General features: G+C 48.3%; 1 protein-coding gene and 2 non-coding genes across 3 annotated transcripts; 1 reads left to right on the top strand and 2 right to left on the bottom strand.

The window, feature by feature from the left end:
* Window positions 1-1,925: 1,925 nt before the first annotated feature.
* On the bottom strand, window positions 1,926-10,842 carry LOC138747994 (heme-binding protein 1-like). Its single transcript, XM_069907694.1, has 4 exons — window positions 10,660-10,842; window positions 6,575-6,713; window positions 4,236-4,416; window positions 1,926-2,290 (listed from the first exon to the last, which is right to left on the bottom strand). The coding sequence occupies exons 1-4, from the start codon at window positions 10,735-10,737 to the stop codon at window positions 2,083-2,085; spliced, it is 606 nt and encodes a 201-aa protein (XP_069763795.1). The 5' UTR covers window positions 10,738-10,842; the 3' UTR covers window positions 1,926-2,082.
* A 6,210-nt stretch (window positions 10,843-17,052) lies between these two features.
* Window positions 17,053-17,134, bottom strand: trnal-aag (transfer RNA leucine (anticodon AAG)). Its single transcript has one exon. It is a non-coding gene; the product is annotated as a tRNA-Leu (tRNA).
* Window positions 17,135-17,403: 269 nt separating this feature from the next.
* Window positions 17,404-17,485, top strand: trnal-aag (transfer RNA leucine (anticodon AAG)). The gene has a single exon. It is a non-coding gene; the product is annotated as a tRNA-Leu (tRNA).
* The last annotated feature ends 3,368 nt before the right edge of the window (window positions 17,486-20,853 follow it).

Here is a 20,853-nt window from a genome sequence, read left to right as displayed (position 1 = left end):
ATGGGAGGAGAGAGGGAATGTGCAGGAGAGTGTGCTGATGTTAGTTTGCACTGACGAGGGAGGAGAGTGGTGAAATATATCGGACTGAGTTTGCTTTAAACTTGAACTCAGTCAATATTGACGAAAGAAGTGGTAGATGCAAGGTTTCACAATCAGCCGTCCCACTGGTTGGGAGGATTGGTTTTAGTGGAAAGACATTACTCACTGCCAAGGGGAAATCAAAATTGTTCACAGGGCCCTCGGCTGAACCTCATTATGGCTTTTATGTGCCTTTCAGACAGGCTGTTATCCCTCCAAAACAGGAGCACATTTGAACATTGCTGATGTCTTGATAATTATTTATTATCTCTTGTTTTAATTTGATTTATAAAGAGAAAGTTCTGTTGTTTGTTCATTCTCGTCACCCTTGAAGGAGTTTCAGATTTCTAGCTGAACAGGAATAGTTGGTGATGGGACTGAGGTGGTGCATGAAAGGCTACATTGGCAGGTGAAGTGGTGATGTCCTGACCCAGAGTACCCAGAAACAAACTGCTGGCACTCCTTCATCTCCATTGTTTCTACCTCCAGAATCAATGTGATAGAAGCCATGGAGTCTGGTTCCCACAGTCTTCAACCCTCTCAGTGGAAGCAGTCAACGACACTTCCCTCTCCACAGAGAGGAGGGAAATCGTGTCTACACCTGTGGAGAGGAATCGAGATCATGTGCTAGTCCTCTGCTATTTGCAGTGAACAGCCTTGCTTCTGGAGAAAGCCAGTGGACATCACTGGCTTCCTCTAGAAGGAGCAACTTGCTCCTGGGAGCATCTACTTTCTCCAAAGTGACACCATGCTTCTCCTACATGGCAGAGGCCAGACCTCTATCCAGATCAGAGTGGGACTGCAATAGATTACATGGGGTTTCACTGTATCTGTACAGAAAATGTTTTTATCTGACAGCCATCGGGCCTTTGAGGAACTGCTCTTGCAACATACTAATCTTTCCACTATAACATAACTCATGGTAATGTGCTCTTGCTCTTCTAATTTGTACAGCTGTGTGTCTGTTTGTGTTGGCTCGCAGAACCATTCATGGAATGAACCCTTCTTCCTCTACCAGCTGCAATGTGACAATACCTGACCCAAGAGATGTCCTAGCAGAGAGGTGGGCACAATTTCCATAGAAAGTCACCATCTGGGAGCTGGGTGGTGGACCAGGGTCATCTCCTGGGTCTGACCCAGCACATCCAACAAGGTGCTCACCATTTCCGTTTGCAACTGGCTGCATTCAACAAACCTAGTTGTGGTCCTAACCTAGAACAACGGGAGAATTGGTTTTGCAAGCAGAGAGGGAGTCAAACAGGCTTTTCTCTAAGTGAGAGAGAGAGAGAGAATTCAGCTCAGCAGCAGCAGCTGGGACTGGAACAGGACAATCTGGCAAGCTTGTGGAAAACCCCATTTGGAAGATAGGTTGTGAGTGCTTAGTTCAGCCTGGTCAAAGCCTTTGTGGTTCATGCAAGAGAGGACTGGCTGCCTAATGTTTCACTTGAAATAAGTGAAACAAAAAGGAACTCTGTGGTGACCTGAAAGAGGTTATCATCTGGAGAACCCTTATGGGGCAAGCTTTTCCGGCAGGACACTAAAGTGGCTGGTTAAAAAGAATCAGTTGTGGGTGTCCAGCATACAAAAAATCTGTCTGAAACCTGACAAGAATCTTCCTGAGTGGTAATCATTTTGCTTTCAAGCACCAAAGGCTGGTGAACTTTATAAATGTTAAATTCTGTGCACAGTACAAGAGTTGCCTGCAACCAGTGAATTTGGAGGAGTGAGAAGTGAGATTGGACTGTGAACCAAATAACTTTTCTGAACTTACACACACACATTACATCCACGTGCGCTTAGAATGAGAAGGAGGTTAAGTTAGGTTAAGTAAGTTAATAATGATAAGATAAAGTTTGATTCTGTTTTTATGTTTAAAGATAATTAAAAGCAACTTTTGTTTAAGTAACCATTTGTCTTGGTGAATATCTGTTGCTGTTGGGTTTTGGGGTCCTCTGGGCTCGTAACATCCTGCCACCGGAATATTCCGAGGTCCAGAAGCGCCATTCACTGCGAGCTCAACTGCGCACCTGAACTCCCGCCTTCCTTCTTCAAAAACCACACTTCATTCCTCCTGCCGATGGGCTTCATGGGCGAGTCGTAGCCAGCACAGAGGTAGACGTTTCGGTGAAAGGGCGCCGCATCTCCTAGTGCCTCCTGCAGCTTCCCCGCAAACTCAACATAATTGGCCTCCTTGGCGTAACCACCAAACTGCCTGCAGGGATGAACCACAGGGGAGAATGATGGAGCAGACCCTCAGCAGCCGAAGGGAGCTGAGTGCAGCCAGTCACTCTGACCTCTCCAAAACCTACGACCGATGCAGTGGTACAAGGGTCTCATGACCACAGAGTAACAGCGAGATATTTGACTGTGGTGAGAATCATTCACGATGTGAATGTGTTGATCCTCAGGGTAATAATTAAAATCAACACACCAATGTGCTGAAGAAACTCAGCAGGTCACGCAGGATCCAGGAAAGGAAAGGTTGGAACCGACTCCTGTGACCACAGGAGATGCTCCACTTGGGCCCACTCCTCCTCCCTCTGCACCATTCAGTCCTTCCAAGTGAAGCAACATTTCACTGGTGAATCTGCAGGGGTCGTCGACTGCATCTGGTGCTCCCGCTGTAGTCTCCTCTACATCAGAGAGGCTGGATGAAGACTAGGAAATCTGTCAGCTGCAATAACGTGGATCTCCCAGTGGCCACCCATTTCAATTCTCCATCCCATCCCATTCCTTTGCCAACATGTCCGTCCATGGTCTCATACATGGCCAGAGTAAGACCACCCGCAAATTAGAGGAACAACATCTCATCTTCCGTCTGGGTCCCCTCCAACCGGATGGCATTAACATCGACTTCTCTGTAAACTACCCCATCACCACACCCCCCCCCCCCCCCCATCGTCTCTCTGTTCCCGGTCTCCTTTCGGACAGACATTATAAATTCTACCTTCTACAAGTCCATGATCATACCTTTTGTTGGTCTGGATTCTTCCCCATTGTTTGAATTCGGAGACGTTCTGATATTTTCCTGATTCTGCCTTTTCTGATATTCCCTTGGAGGGCTCAGGCCTGAAACATCAGCGAAATATCTTTGTCTCCTATAGAAGCTGAAAAGAGCTGCTGAGTTTCTCCAGCACTTCAGTGTGTTGACTAACACTTGGGCCTGGCCCTTGTCGAGGCACCGCCCTCTCCTTTTTCATTCAGTGCCTTAATTTCCGATAGATGCTGTGTGACCCACTGAGTTTCTCCAGCATGTCTGTGCATTGCCTTACAAACCCAGCGTCTGTAGATACTCCTGTTTGACAACAATTAAGAGCAGGCATCCTGGTTGATTTGTTTCTCCCCTGGACTGTGACACCTAGGCATTGACACCAGCTGAAGCAGGTATTGAACCTGGCATTGAGGTCAGATGCAACAGCAGAGGGAAAATACATCAGCAATGATTCAAATTGTGGAGCAGACTTGATGGGCTGAATGGTCCTATTCTGCTCATAATTGAATGGCCATCCAGTGAAGGAGCATTGACTGCTGGCAGGATGGAACTGAGGGAGCTCCATGAGAGAGGCAGTGAGGGAGCTTCCCACGGTGGGAGGGGCAAATGTGATGGGACCACGTCCTAATTTATTTATGAAATTTTGATCCTTTCCATGTGAATGTTTAGGGGGTCTCTGGCTATTGGATAGGACACAGACACTGGCCTTGGTCAGTATTTGAGTGGTCATGAGAGGTGCCATGGAAATTCAGAACCCCATCAACCGTGCTCTCAGTCCTATCCTGGGGTCCAGCTGGACCCTGACTGGACCTGGAATCCATCCTATGCCTGAGTGAGACCAGAGCCCGGCTGGACAGTCTGGTGGCCCAGAGATACAACCACCCCACCTTCCCAACTTCGGCTTCACCAGGTGCAGCCTCTGCCCCTTATCGAGGGCAGACTCAGGTTCAGGGACCCAGATGGGGCTGGGGTATCATCTCTGGACCACCCACCATCACATGGTTTAGCTCCAGACACCAGTGGCCCAGGGACCCCAGCCCCAACCTGTGGATGGTCAGACTTGGCTGATCATCCTCTGGTGGCTCTGGCAACTACCACTGTCTTGGCCCCCGCTGGGTCTGCCCCCTCTGGGCTGATAGCAAGCAGTGACCCTCACCACACTCACGTGGAATAGACTGTGAAGCCCTCCAGATACTGGATCTCAACACTCGGGTCCATCGGCTTAGGAACATTGTCCTGGAATTGGCTGGGAATGCGGACCTGGGCCTCGACGCTGGACTGCAATTCCCCGCTCTCGTTTGGATGGACTTTCAGACTGACTGGAGCAGTCATCCCGAGCTGCAGTCCTAGGGAACAGCGACAGGCGTGAGGCTCCAATCTCCCCTCCCCACCTCCAACAGACCCAGCCCACCATTCCCCTTCTGGCAGGAGGGAGTTATTCAGCCACCAACCCCACTCTCCTGTAACCTGTTCTCTAGGTTGTGGGACAAACCCTGAAACCCAGAAGGTGCGTGTAATCTCCACTCAGGTAGTGCCATGGGTCTGGATCTCACACGAGATCTTGACCCCTCACTGATGGCCACTGCCGCATCCCAACTCACCTTTCTCCAGGATTCTCCTCAAGAGAGAGCAAACACGAGGAAATGGGAGCAGGAGCAGGGAGAAAGTTTCTCGGTTCCCAGACCCTGCCCCACCAGGGCTGATATCCTCTTCCCTGCCAGTCCCACCAAGCCTCACCTCCTCGAGCTTTCAAACTGTTCTACCTCCTTCTTAATCCTTTGTGTTCAGGGACCACAAACAAGTTCTATACTCTGTCTCCAGTGTTCACACTGTCAAGGTTTACCCATCGACCCAGTCCGGAGTGTATATTATGAAAGGTTAAAATTACCCAGAGTCCCAAGGGTTAAGGATCTCTAATGGACTGGCCTCAGAGGCAGAGAATTCCAGAGGTTCCAGAAATTTCTAGGCACCTGTTTGAAATGACTGCATTCTCTCGCTCGTCCGACCCAAAAAGATTTCAACACGTCCTCATCAAGCCCATCAGCATCTCAAGTGTTTGAATACACTCTCCCCTTATCTGTCTCAACTCCAGCTCCTCAGATGGACATTCACAGACGCGTTCCCTCCCAAGCCGTACACCACACACCTCCTTGCTCTCAGTGGAATTCTCTGCCCATGTGGAGGCTTCCTCATTAAATATACCTCAGACAGTCAGGTAGATTTTTGCACAGTTCAAGGAATTAAGGGTTATGGGGAACAGGTGGGTCGGTCGAGTTGAATCCAGGGTCAGATCAGCCATAGTGGCTGACTCCTGCTCCCAATGTTCTGTCCGTCCTGATTTCACTATCAACCACAGCACTTTCAGCTGGTGAGATCCTAAACTCGGAGACTTCCTTCCTGATCCTTGCTCCCTTTGACCAACTTTTTCACTAAGCTTTGGCTGAGTTTAAAATCAGTTGATGAATGTTTGATTGTCCTTTGTAACTGCATGGACACAGTAAAGGCAAGGCCTGTGGCTCTCCAGTTCTGAACATTGAGATGTTGACGATTCAGTGATTCACATGAACATATAAAGGACAAACTGTCCTGGGCCCACAACACCTCCTCATTAGTCTGGAAGGTGCAGCAACGCCTACACTTACTCAGGAGGTTGAGAACGTTTCACAACACAATCGAGAGTGTCCTGTTCGACTGCATCTCTGTGTGGGACAGTAGTTGCAAAGTATTGGACTGGGAGTCAATACAGAGGGTCATCAAGACGGCCAAGAGGATCCCTGGGGTCTCCTTGAGCGTTGCTTAAATAGGGGTCAATGAATTATCGAGGACCTTTTCCATCCAACGAACAGTATCACTGACCCACTACCATGAGGAAGAAGGTACAGGATGGCCAGGCTGGGGAATAGCTTCTTCCCGCAGACTGTGAGACTGATGAGCAGTGTCCTGTAACTGCATAAATTATCCCAAATATTTACATATATTTATTTTAAATTAATGGTTACGTGACGTCACATCATGTTTCAATTTAGAGAAGATTAGATGATCAATGTCTGATTTGAATGCAAATTTTCAAACTCCGTGGGGACCCTTTTTGAGTAACTTTTATAATCGTTGATTTGTGATGAAGGTGGAGATTAGGTCATTTATCACTGAAAAGATTTCTGTCTTCTTTTTCTTTATTTTTTGGTCAAACTCCTCCTTTCTTTGTCATGGGTTTAGATTTTCTTTCTGTACAATATCAACACAATATAATCTGTTTGATTAAAATGTGGGGAGACTTGGACAAAATGATTTAAGTGTAACCTATCTTCATGAATATCTGCAAGTTCTCTGTATTTTTGGATGTGAAATTTCAATATTAATAAAAATAATTATACCTTTATACCACCTTGTGTGCGCACCGTGGTCTGGAGAAACGCTGTTTCGTCTGCTTCTATATGTACAGTCAGATGGGAATAAACTTGAACCTCCCCCTCACTTTTAAAGCTTGACCACAACTCTCAGTACCTTCTTCATTGCTTCCTCCAAGATACTTGAGGAGTTTCACGACTCCTTCACCCGAACCCTCATCGAATGGTTTCCCACTGACAGTCACAGTGGCATATTGACCTGGCTCGTATTCTCTCTCCTCGTAGCTCAGCTCTCCCTGTGAGGAAAGTCAAGGTTGTCAGCCAAGTGTACAATCAAAGTCGGACACACACAGGAGAGGGCAGATGCTGAAAGTTGAGGGAAAAGCACTCGCCAGAGGAACTCAGTGGGTCGAGCATCATCAGTGGAAGAGAAGAATGGTTGATGCTTCGGGTCCGATCCTTTCATCATAGCGAGAATAAAAATAGTCTAGAAATAGATCAGACCATTCTACGAGTACATACGGTATACATGGGGTCTACACTCATGTAAGAGTCGACACCCCCTTTGGCCAAAAATCGTGTGATTTCTGTATGACCCATGAAAAGGTCGACTCCCTATTTCTGGCCTTGGCTGTCCGCCCATCTGAGGTCCTGGCACTCTGACCACGGATTCTTGGCCTGGCCACCCGCCCATCCGAGCTCCTAATGCCCTGACTGTGGATTTACCTCTCAGTTCTATCCATCCCGACGCTTTGAGTGACGCAGGTACTTATTGCGGTCAAAAGTAATATCCATGTAAACATCGACCCCCCCCCCCCCAAATTTGACCCAAATAATTGGTCCCCAAACTCGACTATTTTGGGAACATTTAAATGGAGTGACACGTAATTCAGAGCACAGTGAGATTCTCTGATTTGCCCAGTATCTTGAAGTAACATCATCACACACAAATGGGGATTTGTCTCACACACACAAGCACAACATACAGATGCAGCCTCACAGGAGGTAAAGCACATTAAAAACAAGTATAAAAACAATAGCGAAAACCTACCGGGAACAAACATTACCTAAGTTGATGGAAGGAGAAGAAAAGAAAAGAATGGACTCAGTAGAATTTCTGGTGTATTTTTGTTGAATGACAACATTGTCTAACTGAATTAATGCAACCTAGATTGTATACCTAAAATGGATGAGAGGGGGGGGGGGTGGGGGGGTGGCGTGGGAGGAGGGAGGGGGGAGGGAGAAAAAGTCACTGTAAATGTGTGGAAAAGAAAAAGTGTATATCATGGCTATTGTGATTTATGGTGTGAAAAATAAAAAATTTCAAAAAAAAAAAAAACAAGTATAAATTAACCCAATGCACCACAAGAGTAAAATGCAGATGCTAAATATTGTAAGGGAGCAAAAACGCACGCTTCAAGAAGAGAAACAGAGTTTTGGTTGTTTTTTTAAAAATTGTTTTTGGATTGCAAAAGCTCTTTAAATATTATTAAATGTTTTATTAAGTATACTTGTCAGATTATACTTGTCAGAGAAGGGTTTTCCTATAAGCAGTATAACAAGGGTATATCGAACATTCAGTATTAAAACACGAAAGTCTGCAGCCTGTGTATAACCTTGATGAAGGGGTCAAGCCCGAAATGTTGGTGACGTCCCTTTAATTGTGCTGAACCAGCTGAGTTTCCCCAGGGTCGTGTTTTGACTTTTACTCCCACATTCATACAGCGACATGAAGAGCACAATTTATAGAATATGGAGTTACAGTAAAAGGAAATATAGTACGAGGAAAGGGCAGAATGTTAGCACTGCTGTGGGTTTACTCAGGAGCCTGATGGCTGCAGGGAAGACACTAGCTTGAAAGCCTGTTGGTGTTTTCATGTCAGTCCCTGTGAGGTTGTCTCCCCTGCCTCCAAAGGTGGGGAGCTTTGCCCTCTGTGCCTGGCATGGAAGATGGTGACAGTGAATCAAGATGTGTTGGAGACCCCAGGCTGGACACTACATCTGATATCAAGAAAGTAAAGAAACCAAGGCCCTGATTCTGAGCCACAATCTCCGATCTCAAACTCGACTGGCTTCAGCACCGACGTTAGAGAGTGGACAAGATCACAAGTTATAGGAGCAGAAGTGGCCCATCAGCTCTGCTCTTCTAATCATGAGTTGATCCATCCTCCCACTCAGTCCAACCCCCTTCCCCCCCTCCCGCCTTTCTCATCATAACCCTTGATGCCCTGACTCATCAAATACCTGTCCATCTCCGCCTTAAATACACCCAACAACCTCCCTTCCACAGCCACCTGCGGCAACAAGTTCCACGGACTTGCTCGTCTTCTAACTAAAGAGATTTCTCCGCATCTCTGCTTCATCCTGAAGTTGTGCCCACTTGTCCTAGACTCCCCCAACCACGGGAACACCCTTGCCATGTCGACTCTGTCCAGACCTTTCAGCATTCGAAAGGTCTCCAATGAGTCCAATCCAAGGGCCGACAATCGACCCTCACATGCTAACCCTTTCATTCAGGGACGAGAGCCAGGAGACCAGTGGTATTCACCAAGTTCTCGAGACCATGAATGGGGGTATCAGAGCCTCAGGTGGTGTCTCCCACCGAGGAAAGGTTGGCAGTCCTTCCAAAGGCGATTGGATGGGGAAAAGGATCCTACAAAACAGGGAAGGGGAGCCACAGGCCTGGGACATGTCAACAGGGTGGACTGTGCTGGAGATTGGGGTCAGTGAGGGGGGGTGGGCAGGCTGCCAATGCATGAGAGTGGGTGACTGAGGGGATGAGTGACAATGTAAAGGGACAAGGGGATGTCCTATGGAGAGTGTGATGAGGGGAATGGGGAAGGAAAGAGTGAAAGGAGAGCAGAAACCACTGCTGCTGTAATGTCTTCATCTCTTACACTTGGACAGATGTTTCCCCAATGTTTAAGCTACAACATCCTTTCAAACCTGATTTCAGTCCTGACCGACCTGGCAACACCTTGTGGAGTCCAATGCAGAGATTTATTAATCCCAGGGTGGTCCAGGCTCCAATTCCCGCCCGTCACAGCTGGGAGCTGGGTCCATGATGCGCGGGTCACGGGCAGTGGCCCCGCGGGTCACGGGCAGTGGCCCCGCGGGTCACGGGCAGTGGCCCCGCGGGTCACGGGCAGTGGCCCCGCGGGTCACGGGCAGTGGCCCCGCGGGTCACGGGCAGTGGCCCCGCGGGTCACGGGCAGTGGCCCCGCGGGTCACGGGCAGTGGCCCCGCGGGTCACGGGCAGTGGCCCCGCGGGTCACGGGCAGTGGCCCCGCGGGTCACGGGCAGTGGCCCCGCGGGTCACGGGCAGTGGCCCCGCGGGTCACGGGCAGTGGCCCCGCGGGTCACGGGCAGTGGCCCCGCGGGTCACGGGCAGTGGCCCCGCGGGTCACGGGCAGTGGCCCCGCGGGTCACGGGCAGTGGCCCCGCGGGTCACGGGCAGTGGCCCCGCGGGTCACGGGCAGTGGCCCCGCGGGTCACGGGCAGTGGCCCCGCGGGTCACGGGCAGTGGCCCCGCGGGTCACGGGCAGTGGCCCCGCGGGTCACGGGCAGTGGCCCCGCGGGTCACGGGCAGTGGCCCCGCGGGTCACGGGCAGTGGCCCCGCGGGTCACGGGCAGTGGCCCCGCGGGTCACGGGCAGTGGCCCCGCGGGTCACGGGCAGTGGCCCCGCGGGTCACGGGCAGTGGCCCCGCGGGTCACGGGCAGTGGCCCCGCGGGTCACGGGCAGTGGCCCCGCGGGTCACGGGCAGTGGCCCCGCGGGTCACGGGCAGTGGCCCCGCGGGTCACGGGCAGTGGCCCCGCGGGTCACGGGCAGTGGCCCCGCGGGTCACGGGCAGTGGCCCCGCGGGTCACGGGCAGTGGCCCCGCGGGTCACGGGCAGTGGCCCCGCGGGTCACGGGCAGTGGCCCCGCGGGTCACGGGCAGTGGCCCCGCGGGTCACGGGCAGTGGCCCCGCGGGTCACGGGCAGTGGCCCCGCGGGTCACGGGGCCCCGCGGCAGCTGTTGCAGGCGGTCACGAGCCCGGAGTCGGGGGTCCGCAGCCGCTGACGGGCTGGTGGGGAGTGTCCCCGGGCTCCTGGTTCAGGCGGCCGCAGGATCATCTCCGGCTCACACCCGCCCGGCTTCTCCCGGTGTGGGGCAGCTCCACAAGGGCAGACCGTTCGGTCCATCGTCGCCGTGCTTCTTCCCCGTTCGAGGCTGTGCCGGGCGGGAGGACGCTCCTTACCTGGGTGTGTGAGCGGACGGTGCGATGCGGCCGCTGCTCGGTCTGGCCGAACAGCGCGTTCCTCACCAGCCCCAACATATCGGTATCCGGCAGCGACTGGAAGGGGGCGAGTCCACCGGTGCCACGGGCTGGGAGGAGCCGAGCCCCTGAAGCCCCGAACTTCTCCTGTTCCCGCCATTCTGCCAAACAATAAACTTTTCACAACAAATTATTGACACAAAAGGAATCTTTCAGCGTCTCTTCACCACTTAGTGACGCCTCCACACGTTCCATCAGTCGCCAATGTCTCCCCCCACCCCCGGGGTCTCAGCCCCCCACCCCCGGGGTCTCAGCCCCCCACCCCCGGGGTCTCAGCCCCCCACCCCCGGGGTCTCAGCCCCCTCCCCCCGTCTCAGCTACCCCCCCCCTCCCCGGTCTCTGCCTCCCCTCCTCGGTCTCAGGCCCCCCCACCCGGGTCTCAGCTTCCCCCAGGGTCTCAGCTCTTCCACACCCGGTCTCTGCCTTCCCCCCCCCCCCCTCCGTCTCAGCTTCCCCCAGGTCTCAGCTTCCCCCAGGTGAGACCCGCACCCGGGTCTCCGTTCCATCCCCTCTGCCCCCCTTCCTCCTCCTCCTCGGTCTCAGCTCCCCCCCCCCCATAAATTTGGCCACTTTATTCTTTTTTCTTGTCTTTGTCCAGTTTTATCCGACATTGGATCCAAATTAAGGTTAAAATCCCCTCCAATCAATATATTTCCTTGTGTGTCTGCAATCTTCAAAAAAATTTCGTGCATAAACTTTTGATCCTCCTCGTTAGGCGCATGTATATTGAGCAAATTCCAAAATTCTGAGTATATCTGACACTTTATCATTGCATACTTCCCTGCTGGATCTATTATTTCCTCCTCTATTTTGATTGGTACATTTTTATTAATTAATATAGCTACACTTCTCGCTTTTGAATTATATCATGCTGGAGTTATGTGCCCTACCCAGTCTCTCTTTAGTTTGTTATGTTCCACTTCAGTTAGATGCATTTCCTGCACAAATGCTATATTTATTTTTTCAGTAAATTTAACAGCCTCTTCCTTTTAATTTGGTTATGTATTCCATTAATGTTTATAGTCATATAGGTTCAACATGGCCATCTCATATCCTGTTTACACCTCATTTCCACTTCCTCACCACCACTACCACCCATTTTCATCTCTCAATTTTCCCTTTTTAAACTCAATGTATGTCAACACATTTAAAACATAAAATACTCCAATAACTCCCAGATCCAATATTCCCTTAACCCCAAATATCCCCCCCACTGAAGTTGCCCCTTATCCCTTGCCGGGCAACCACAACTCCCCTCTCCATTTGGATTGCAAACCCACTTGCAAACATCAACTGATTTCGCAGTGACAGTTATTCTCTCCCCCCCAAACCCCCCCAGAAAACATTTTTTTTACATATATAACAAAGTTCTCTTTTTTTCCCCCTTCCTTTCTTCCCTTCTCTTTCTCTTCTTTAGTTCTTTACATATACATTGTTTTTACATCTTTATATATATTTTATCACCGTTCTTCATTCTTGTTGCAACTCTTCATCTCTCCTGCAAACATTCTGCAAATTCTTGGGCTTCTTCCGGACCCAAGAACAATCTGTTTTGCTCCTCGGGGATAAATATTTTAAGCACAGCTGGATGTCTTAACATAAATTTATAACTTTTTTTCCATAGGATCAATTTTGCTGCATTAAACTCCTTCCTCCTCTTTAAGAGTTCAAAACTTATGTCTGGGTAAAAAAATATTTTTTGACCCTTGTATTCCAATGGTTTATTGTCTTCTCTAATTTTATTCCTTGCCCGTTGCAGTATATTTTCTCTTGTCGTATATCTCAAAAATTTTACTAAAACGTATCTTGGTTTTTGATGTGTCTTTGTGGTTTTGGAGCTAGTGTTCTGTGTGCCCTTTCTATTTCCATTCCTTCCTGTATTTCTGTCCTTCCCAGGACCTTTGGGATCCATTCTTTTATAAATTCCTTCATGTCTGTGTCTTTTTCATCTTCCTTTAGGCCCACTATTTTTATGTTGTTTCTCATTTTCTTCCACATTCTCTACTCTTTTCCCTATTTCTGTAATGACTAGTTCTAATCTTTGCATTTTATCTTCTGTTCTTTTCATTTTTCTTTTAATTGCACTAAATTCTAATGTCAACCATTCTTTTAACGCTCTCATTTGTTCTTGAAAAAAAGCTTTATCTATATTCTGTCCATCTATTTTACCTTCTATTTCTCTGTGAAGATCTTGGTCATTTTCTTCCTCTTCTTTTGTATCTGTACCTGTGTTTGTGTCTTCTTATTCTCTTCCTTGAGTTGCTTGTCTCACTTTGCTGGGCTTCTTCTTGCTTGGCCTCTTGCTGTTGGTCCTCTTCTTCTGGGCTGCTCATCTGTTGGGCCTCCTGCTGCTGCTCCTCTTTCCTTTCACCCCGTCGACTTTCGTTCTCTTCTTCCAGCTGAGAGCCCTGGTGTCGGGCATCCCTCAGCTGGTCGTGTTGTGGTTCCCCGCTCCTCGGCTGAGCCCCCCTCCCGTCGGTGTTTTCCTTCTCCTTCGTTTGCGCACTGTGCACTTTTGTTTGACTCAGAGAGCAATTTTTGCAGTCCAGGGGTGGGTTGCGACTCTGTGGGGTCGTCACCAACCTCGGAGATTGGGCGTTCTTCTCCACCACGGCTCCCTGTTTCTTCATGCAGATAAGGCCTTCTCCTTTCTCTTCCGGCGTCTTTTCTTTTTCCCCCGTTGTTTTTACTTTTTCCTTCTTGGGTGCCATTTTCTTTCTTTTCTCTACAACTTTATCTTTTATTTCTTATATTTTGTATTTATTGAACTTTGTCTTTTCTTGACTTTTTTTCTTCTTTCCTGGAGAGGGCTGGTATTATCCTACCGGCCACTACTCTATCACATTAAATCTGATCATGTTTATCTTCTTATCATTTTAGGTGGTGATGGTCTGAGGCCTGCCCTTTCTGTTATGTTCCATATATGGTTCCCAGGTTTTTTCAAACATTGTAACTTTGTCTTTTAAATTATATGTGATTTTTTTTCCAATGGGATACACTTAATTATATATTCCGTTAATGTTTATAGTCATATAGTCCGACGTGGCCATCTTATAATCTCTATTTTCATTCTTTTCCGCCTCTTCACCACCTCCATCCCCTTTTTTTCCATTACTGTTTTTTAAGTTTTCCTTTTAATCTCAATATATGACAACACACTTAAGACATGAAATACCCCAACAATCCTCACAAGCAATAACCCTTTAACCCCAAATGAACCTCCCCTCCTTGGATTGCCCCTTGTCCCTTGATGGCAACCACAACTCCCCTTTCCATTCGGTTTGCGAACTTACTCGCAAGCATCAACCGATTTCGCAGTGACCTTATTCTCCCCCCCAGCCCCCCCAGAGAACACTATTTTCCTATACATATAACAAAGCTCTTTCTTTTTTATCCCCTTCTTCCCCTTCTCTTATCCATCTTTAAATCTTTATATATACATTATCTTTACTTTATATTTTTACATTTTCTTTCCAGTCATCCTTCTTGTCACTCCTCCTCCTCTCTTCTCCTGTCCTGCAAATGTTCAGCAAATTCTTGGGCTTTCTTTGGGTCCGAGAACAGTCTATTCCGTTCCCCAGGAATAAATACTTTGAGTACTGCTGGATGTGTTAATATAAAGTTATACCCTTTCTTCCATAAGATTGTTTTCGCCGTGTTGAATTCCTTCCTCTTCTTTAAAAGTTCGAAGCTTATGTCCGGGTAAAAAAATATTTTTTGTCCCTTATATTCCAACAGCTTATTGTCTTCTCTAACCTTCTTTCTTGCCTGCTCCAGTATGTTCTCTCTTGTCGCCATATCTTAGAAGTTTTACCAATATGGATCTCGGTTTTTGATGTGGTGGCGGTTTCGGTACTAGTGCTCTATGCACCCTTTCAATTTCTATTTCTTCATGTGAATCTGTCGTTCCCAACACCTTCGGGATCCATCCTTTTATAAATTCCTTCATATCTGTCCCTTCTTTTCCTTCTTTCAGGCCCACTATTTTTATGTGGTTTCGCCTACTGTAGTTTTCCAATACGTCAATTTTTTGTGACAATAAATCTTGTGTCTCTTTAATTTTTTTTTCACTCTCTTCCAACTTCCCTCTTGAATCATTTATCTCCATTTCTACAGCAGCTTCTCGTTCCTCCACATTTTCTACTCTTCCCAATTTCAGTCATGACCAACTCTAAGCCTTGCATTCTGTCTTCAGCTCTTTTCATTTTTCTTTTGATTGAACTAAATTCTAATGATGGCCATTCTTTTAATGACCTCATTTGCTCTTCGAAAAAGGCTTCATCTGAACTTCATCCTTCTATTTTACCTTCTTCTTTCCTTTGAAATTCTTGGTCTTCTTCCTCCTCTTCTGTGTCTGTATCTATGTCTGTGTCGTCTTCTTCTCTTCTCTGTATGTGTGTATCTTCAACCTTCTCTGGTGAGCTACCTCTGTATCCTTGCTGGGCCTCCAGCTGCTGTGTCTCCTGCTGCTGGGCCTCCTGCTGCAGGCTGACCTGCTGCTGGGCCTCCTGCCGCAGGTTGTCCCCCTGCCGGTTGCCCCATTGCCACTCACCCTCTTCCAGCCCTTCATTCTCTTTCTCACCACTTTTCTTTTCTTCTTTCTTGCTTACTTCCCCCAGCCGAAAGCCCCGATACTGGTCGTCTCTCAGTTGGCCGCTCCGCAGCTGGTCGCTCTGCAGCTGGCCGCTCCTCAGCTGAGTCCCCTTCCCGTCGGCATTAACCTTTTCTTTTACTTGCTCATGCACAGTTGCGCACCACTTCTTGGCTCTGAGAGGCATTTTTGGAGTCTGCCGGTCGGGAGGACACCGCTCCTCTGGGGACTCACCAACACCAGAGATCAGCTGCTCCTCTCCACGGTGGCTCTCTGCTCCGACGTGCAGGTAAGGCCTTCTTCTTTCTTCTCCAGTGATTTTCCTTCTTCCCTTTTCTCTGTTATTCTTACTTTTTCTCTCTTGGCTGCCATCTTCTGTCTCTTCACTGTAACTTTATCTTTCTCTTCCTGTATCTTATGATACAGCTCTGTTTTTTCACACTTTTTTCCCCTTTTCTCTGGAGAGGGCTGCTTCCACTTGACCAGCCATGACTCTATCACGTGACACCCCCCACCCCTAGACCCTCTGGTTGAAGTTGAAACACGATGCTGGAGAAACTCAGCAGGTCAAACAGTATCATTTCTTTTAACATTTTTTTATTTAATACTCATCGTGAACCATGTCAATAACAATATAAACAAATATTCATCCTTAAAATATACAGTGACATTTTCATTTCCTGCCTTCTTACCATCCCCCCATCCCCTATCACATAAAGCAAAAAATAAAAAGAAAGAAAAAACAATAAAAGAAGAAGAAATCGTGTCGTCCAAAATTCCATATTTAAGTCTTTTTGTACTTGTATCATCATTTTAAGAGATTAAGTCTGATATCAGTGGTTTCTAATATGGTTAAACAGTGTCCTTTATGTAGCAAAGATAAAGGGACGGAACTGACGTTTCAGGCTTCAGCCCTTCATCAAGGTACGAGCAAAATGCTGGCAGGCGTCTAAATGAAAAGGTAAGGGGGAGACACATTTGGAGGAACACGGTCCTACAGGGAGGAGGAGAAGGGAGGGGGCACAGCAGGAAATGGAGAGGGGGATGGCTCTGTGAAGAGGGAAGGGGATAGAGAGCTGAGGGAAAGAAGAGAGGGGAAAGGGAAGGGAGAGCAGGCCAGCAGAATCCGGAGAAGTCAATGTTAATGCCATTTGGCTGGAGCGCGCACAGACGGAAAATCGGTCCTCCAATTAATGGGTAGTCTTGGTGGGACGGTTCGTGAGGCCACGGACAGATGTGAGGGCAGGAGTGAAGTGGTTGGTCACTGAGAGATCCCTGTCGCTGGTGTGGACAGCGAAGTGATCTATTCTACATCCTTTGTAATCGCTCTGATTCTTCTTTTCACCCACATCCCACCTTAAGCAATCCCTTACTCATCACAGAGCACCGATGGCAGAGGGGTCACCTCAAGAGGGATGTGAGTGGAAAGGAAAAGGTTGGAGAACCACTGGTCCAGGTAATAAAATGCAAGTGTTATAACAGCTAGAGTCCAGGTCCACTTCAGCCAGTGGTCGCTTCCCTGTGTTTCTGTGAGAAGAAAGGACCTGCTGTATCTGATGTCCCTGCCCTGGGGCTCAGGGCAAGAAGCTGGCAGGGACATTGCAGTAGGGTTAGGGTTGAAGGGTAATTTAAAGAAAGAACCCGCTGCAATCGTGCACCCATTTCCATTGAGAAATAAAACTAAACATTTGAGCCTAATTAGATCAGAGCTGCCAAAACGCTACTGGCAGCGGTGGGATTCGAACCCACGCCCCCGAAGAGACTGGAGCCTTAATCCAGCGCCTTAGACCGCTCGGCCACGCTACCGGCTAGTGCAGAATCTTCACAGCGGCCCTGTGAAGCCGCCCGCCCGGTGACGCCGCCGAGCGAAGTGGAACGGCTGCTTCTTCCTCCCCCCCCCACCAGGACAGCTCAGGCTCAGCAGCGGGGCTGCCACGGTCTGGGGTGGAACGGGGCCTGGGGTGTGAGTGAGATCCGGCTTCCTGGCGCCGGTCAATTACGACCACGAGCCGGGGAGCGGGGGGGTGGTTTTCCCGAAGCTTCTCATCAGCGTTTGCGGGAGGCTGCGCTCACCCGGTAGCGTGGCCGAGCGGTCTAAGGCGCTGGATTAAGGCTCCAGTCTCTTCGGGGGCGTGGGTTCGAATCCCACCGCTGCCACTGACGTTTTGGCTCAGCTGGAAATACGAGGAGCCTTCAAAAGGCAGATGGATGGAAGAAAAATTGAGAGTTTGGTTTTTTTTTTGATGGCAATATATATGGGTTGGCACAACATTGAGGGCCGAAGGGTCTGCACTGCACTGTAATGTTCTAGGTGCCCACAGTACTGTAAGTCAATCCTCCCAGTGCTCATAAATAGAACCAGGAACTTGAAGTTCTTGACCTTCTCCACTGTTGAGCCCTCAATGAGGACTGGGTCGTGTTCCCCTGACTCCCTCCTGAAGTCCACAATCATCTCCTTGGTTTTGCTGACCTTGAGTGCAAGGTTCTTGTGGTGACACCATCCACTGAGCTGATCTCTCTCCCTCCTGTATGCTTCCCCAACTGTGATTCCTCCGCCACTGTGGCGACATCAGGAAATTTGTAGATAGCATTGGAATGTCCCTGGCCACACAGGCATGGGTGTCGAGTGAGTAGAGCAGTGGGCTCAGCGCGCATCCTGGAGGTGTCGATCGTCAGTGAGGAGGAGATGTCGCTTCCAATTTGCGCTGACTGGTTTTCCGATCCAGTTGCGGAGGGAGGTGCAGAGCCTTAGGGTTTGGAGCTGTTTGACCAGCACTTGAGGGGATGACCAATTCCCTTTGATAATTTGAAACAACCAAGAGTAGTCAGTAGGGTCAAACCCCCCCCCCCCCAAATCTCTGGTGACCCAATTTCAATCCCAACCCCGGTTGCTGTCTGTGTGGAGTTTGCCCATTCACCCTGTAGACGTGGATGGCTGTTTCTGTACGGTGTGACTCCATGACAGATGAGCCCTGTCCCTTCATGGACACATTGGAACCGTCTGTTATTTATAGTCATTCGTGGTTTTGACACAAAGACTGGCTGGGGAAGGAGTCCAGACTAACAGACAAAAGGTGTTAATTGGAAATGATGAGAGGTGAGAATTGATTTTGGCTCTGTGAAAGGAGACAGAGATAAAAGGGAAGAGAGACAAAGCTGGGGGAAAGACAATAGGGAAGTAGAAACGGGGGGGGGGGATTTTAACAGAAATTAGAAAGGTCGATGTTAATGCCATCCATTGGAGGGTGCCCAGATGGAAGATTTTTTAATTTTAAATTTAGACATACAGCTCTGCAACAGGCTAATTCGGCCCATGAGTCCTTGCCACCCAATTTATACCCCATTGACCTATTCCCCGGTTCGTTTTTGAAGGGTGGGAGGAAACCGGCGCCCTTGGGGAAAACCACGCAGACACAGGGAGAACATACAAACTTCTTACAGATAGCGCAGGATTAGAACCCAGGTCCTGTCTCGACCACTGGCATTGACAAATCATTCTTAATCACTTAGGATCTGGCAGAGCAACAAACATCTGCAGAACTCTGATGTGATTGAAGTTAAAGGGTCATAATCGGAATTGTGTGCGCTGTTTTTTTCCCCCCCAGGGGACAGGGTGTGAAGAGGTTTAGCTGAGGTAACCGTGGGAGATGCAAAGGAGAAACTGTGGGAGTTGGTGGGTTTGTGGAAGATGTCTGTCGAGTTTGTCTCCCAAGATGGAAACACAGAGATAGAGAAAGGGGAGAGTGTTAATAATTGGAAATGTGCTGCTACTAATTGTACAACATACTCAAAATGTCAGGAATGAGTTTATAGTCACATTGATATCTCAGTGGTTAGAGCTCTGGTCTTGTTAACCAGAGGTTACAAGTTTGTTCCTTGATGGGGCTTCATTTATGTGAGAGGTGCTGGACAGTGGTGACTCTCTGTCTTCTATACGGTAGACAAGTATGTTACATTCTAAATGCAGTATTGTGACAATAATGGAATCTTTACCTTTTGGATATAGCAATATAAATATCACCTGCTGTTGTGATAAAGCTTATAATATATTAAAGGACCCATCCTACCCCAATTAAACTCTCCTTCTCCTCTCTCTCTCTTTTTTTTTAAATTTTTTATTTTTCACACCATAAATCACATTAACCATGGTACACACTTTTTCCTTTTCACACATATACAGTGCCATTTTCTCCTCCTTCTCCTCTCTTAATGATACATTTACTCGAAGAAATGAAGTTCCAGATTCAAGGACAGTTTCTTTCCAACTGTTATCAGGCTTATGAAGAAGCTCCCACTGGCAAAAGATGATGCCTTGCACTGTTTCTAACTGTACTGCACAGTTTGTCTATTCTGACATTACTCCCTCGAAGGTTCTCTCATTTATGTGCTATGATTGTATGCGCCTGGATAGCATGCAAATCTTTTTACTTAAAATAAGTCAGTAGATATAGGAATAAAAGAATTCTATTTAAATCAGTCAACGAGGCATTGATGAGTCATTGACACATTTCATTCATTCTTACTGCAAAGTTCTTTGGAAGGAATTGATGCAGTGCTCAGTGACGTCCTCCCCACAGTAATGTTTGTAGTTCAGGCAAGGCAGTGCCCACCAGACGCAGCTGCATGCTGCAAACAACACACAACTGTGAAAGGCAGGTGTGTGAAAGAGAGACAGCGGCACTGGTAGCTGTTTCCTGACTCAGTATCTAAATAATCTCAATAAGGGTGGCACGGTTGGCGGAGGGGTAAGTGCACTATTACAGGACCAGCAACCCGGATTTGAATCCTGGGCTGTTGATAAGGAGTTTGTACGTTCTCCCCGTGTCTGCATGAGTTTCCTCCAGGGGCTCCGGTTCTTCCATTCTACTAAAACGTGCAGGGTTTGTAGGTTGATTGGGACAGCATGGGTTCATGGGCCAGAAGGGCCTGTTGTCATGCCATATGTCTACATTTGAAAATAAACTGCAGGCCAAAGAGAATCTAATTTTCAATGCTTGTCACTGTGTAAGAGGATAAGCAAACAGCCAAGGATAGACTTAGGTTTTCCAGCAGGCTCAAAGAGAACCCATCCGTGCAAGAATTTCCCAAGGACACGAGCAGTTTTCCCAAGTTCTTGAGATGATGTGGATAGACAGCGATTTGAAAATACTTCCTCCATCAATGTTTATTCCAGCACCAGAATCTCCACATGGAAATGTGATTGAACTCAGCCAGTTTCACAGCATAGATAGCAGGTAAAGACATTGATGATTCGGGCCTGAGCCCTTCCTCAAGGGATGAGTAAAAATCAGGCAGGCAGGCAGGGCTCTGGCCTGAAACGGTAATATATCTTTACCTCTTTCAGAACTTCAACCTGCTGACATTTTGCTCATCCCTTGATGAAGGACTCAAACCGGAAACGTTGGTTCTGTATAACCATATAACCGTTTACAGCTTTACCATTTCCTAGCCTTTCGAGTCCGCGCCGGTTCACTCGAACAACTCCACTAGTTTCCCCCTCCCACTCTCCGCCCATAATCCTCCAA

The sequence above is a fragment of the Narcine bancroftii genome, chromosome 13 (assembly GCF_036971445.1).
Source record: "Narcine bancroftii isolate sNarBan1 chromosome 13, sNarBan1.hap1, whole genome shotgun sequence".
NCBI classification, from domain to species: domain Eukaryota; kingdom Metazoa; phylum Chordata; class Chondrichthyes; order Torpediniformes; family Narcinidae; genus Narcine; species Narcine bancroftii.
This window is presented reverse-complemented; position numbering and strand designations above follow the sequence as displayed.

What these genes read in the sequence shown, in the direction of transcription:
- LOC138747994 (XM_069907694.1), bottom strand. Translation starts at nt 10,737, where the DNA reads ATGTTGGGGCTGGTGAGGAACGCGCTGTTCGGCCAGACCGAGCAGCGG. An exon ending in CCGTCCGCTCACACACCCAG is followed by an intron (nt 6,714 to 10,659) that starts GTAAGGAGCGTC and finishes CTTTCCTCACAG; the next exon opens with GGAGAGCTGAGCTACGAGGA. An exon ending in TGGAGGAAGCAATGAAGAAG is followed by an intron (nt 4,417 to 6,574) that starts GTACTGAGAGTT and finishes GCTGTTCCCTAG; the next exon opens with GACTGCAGCTCGGGATGACT.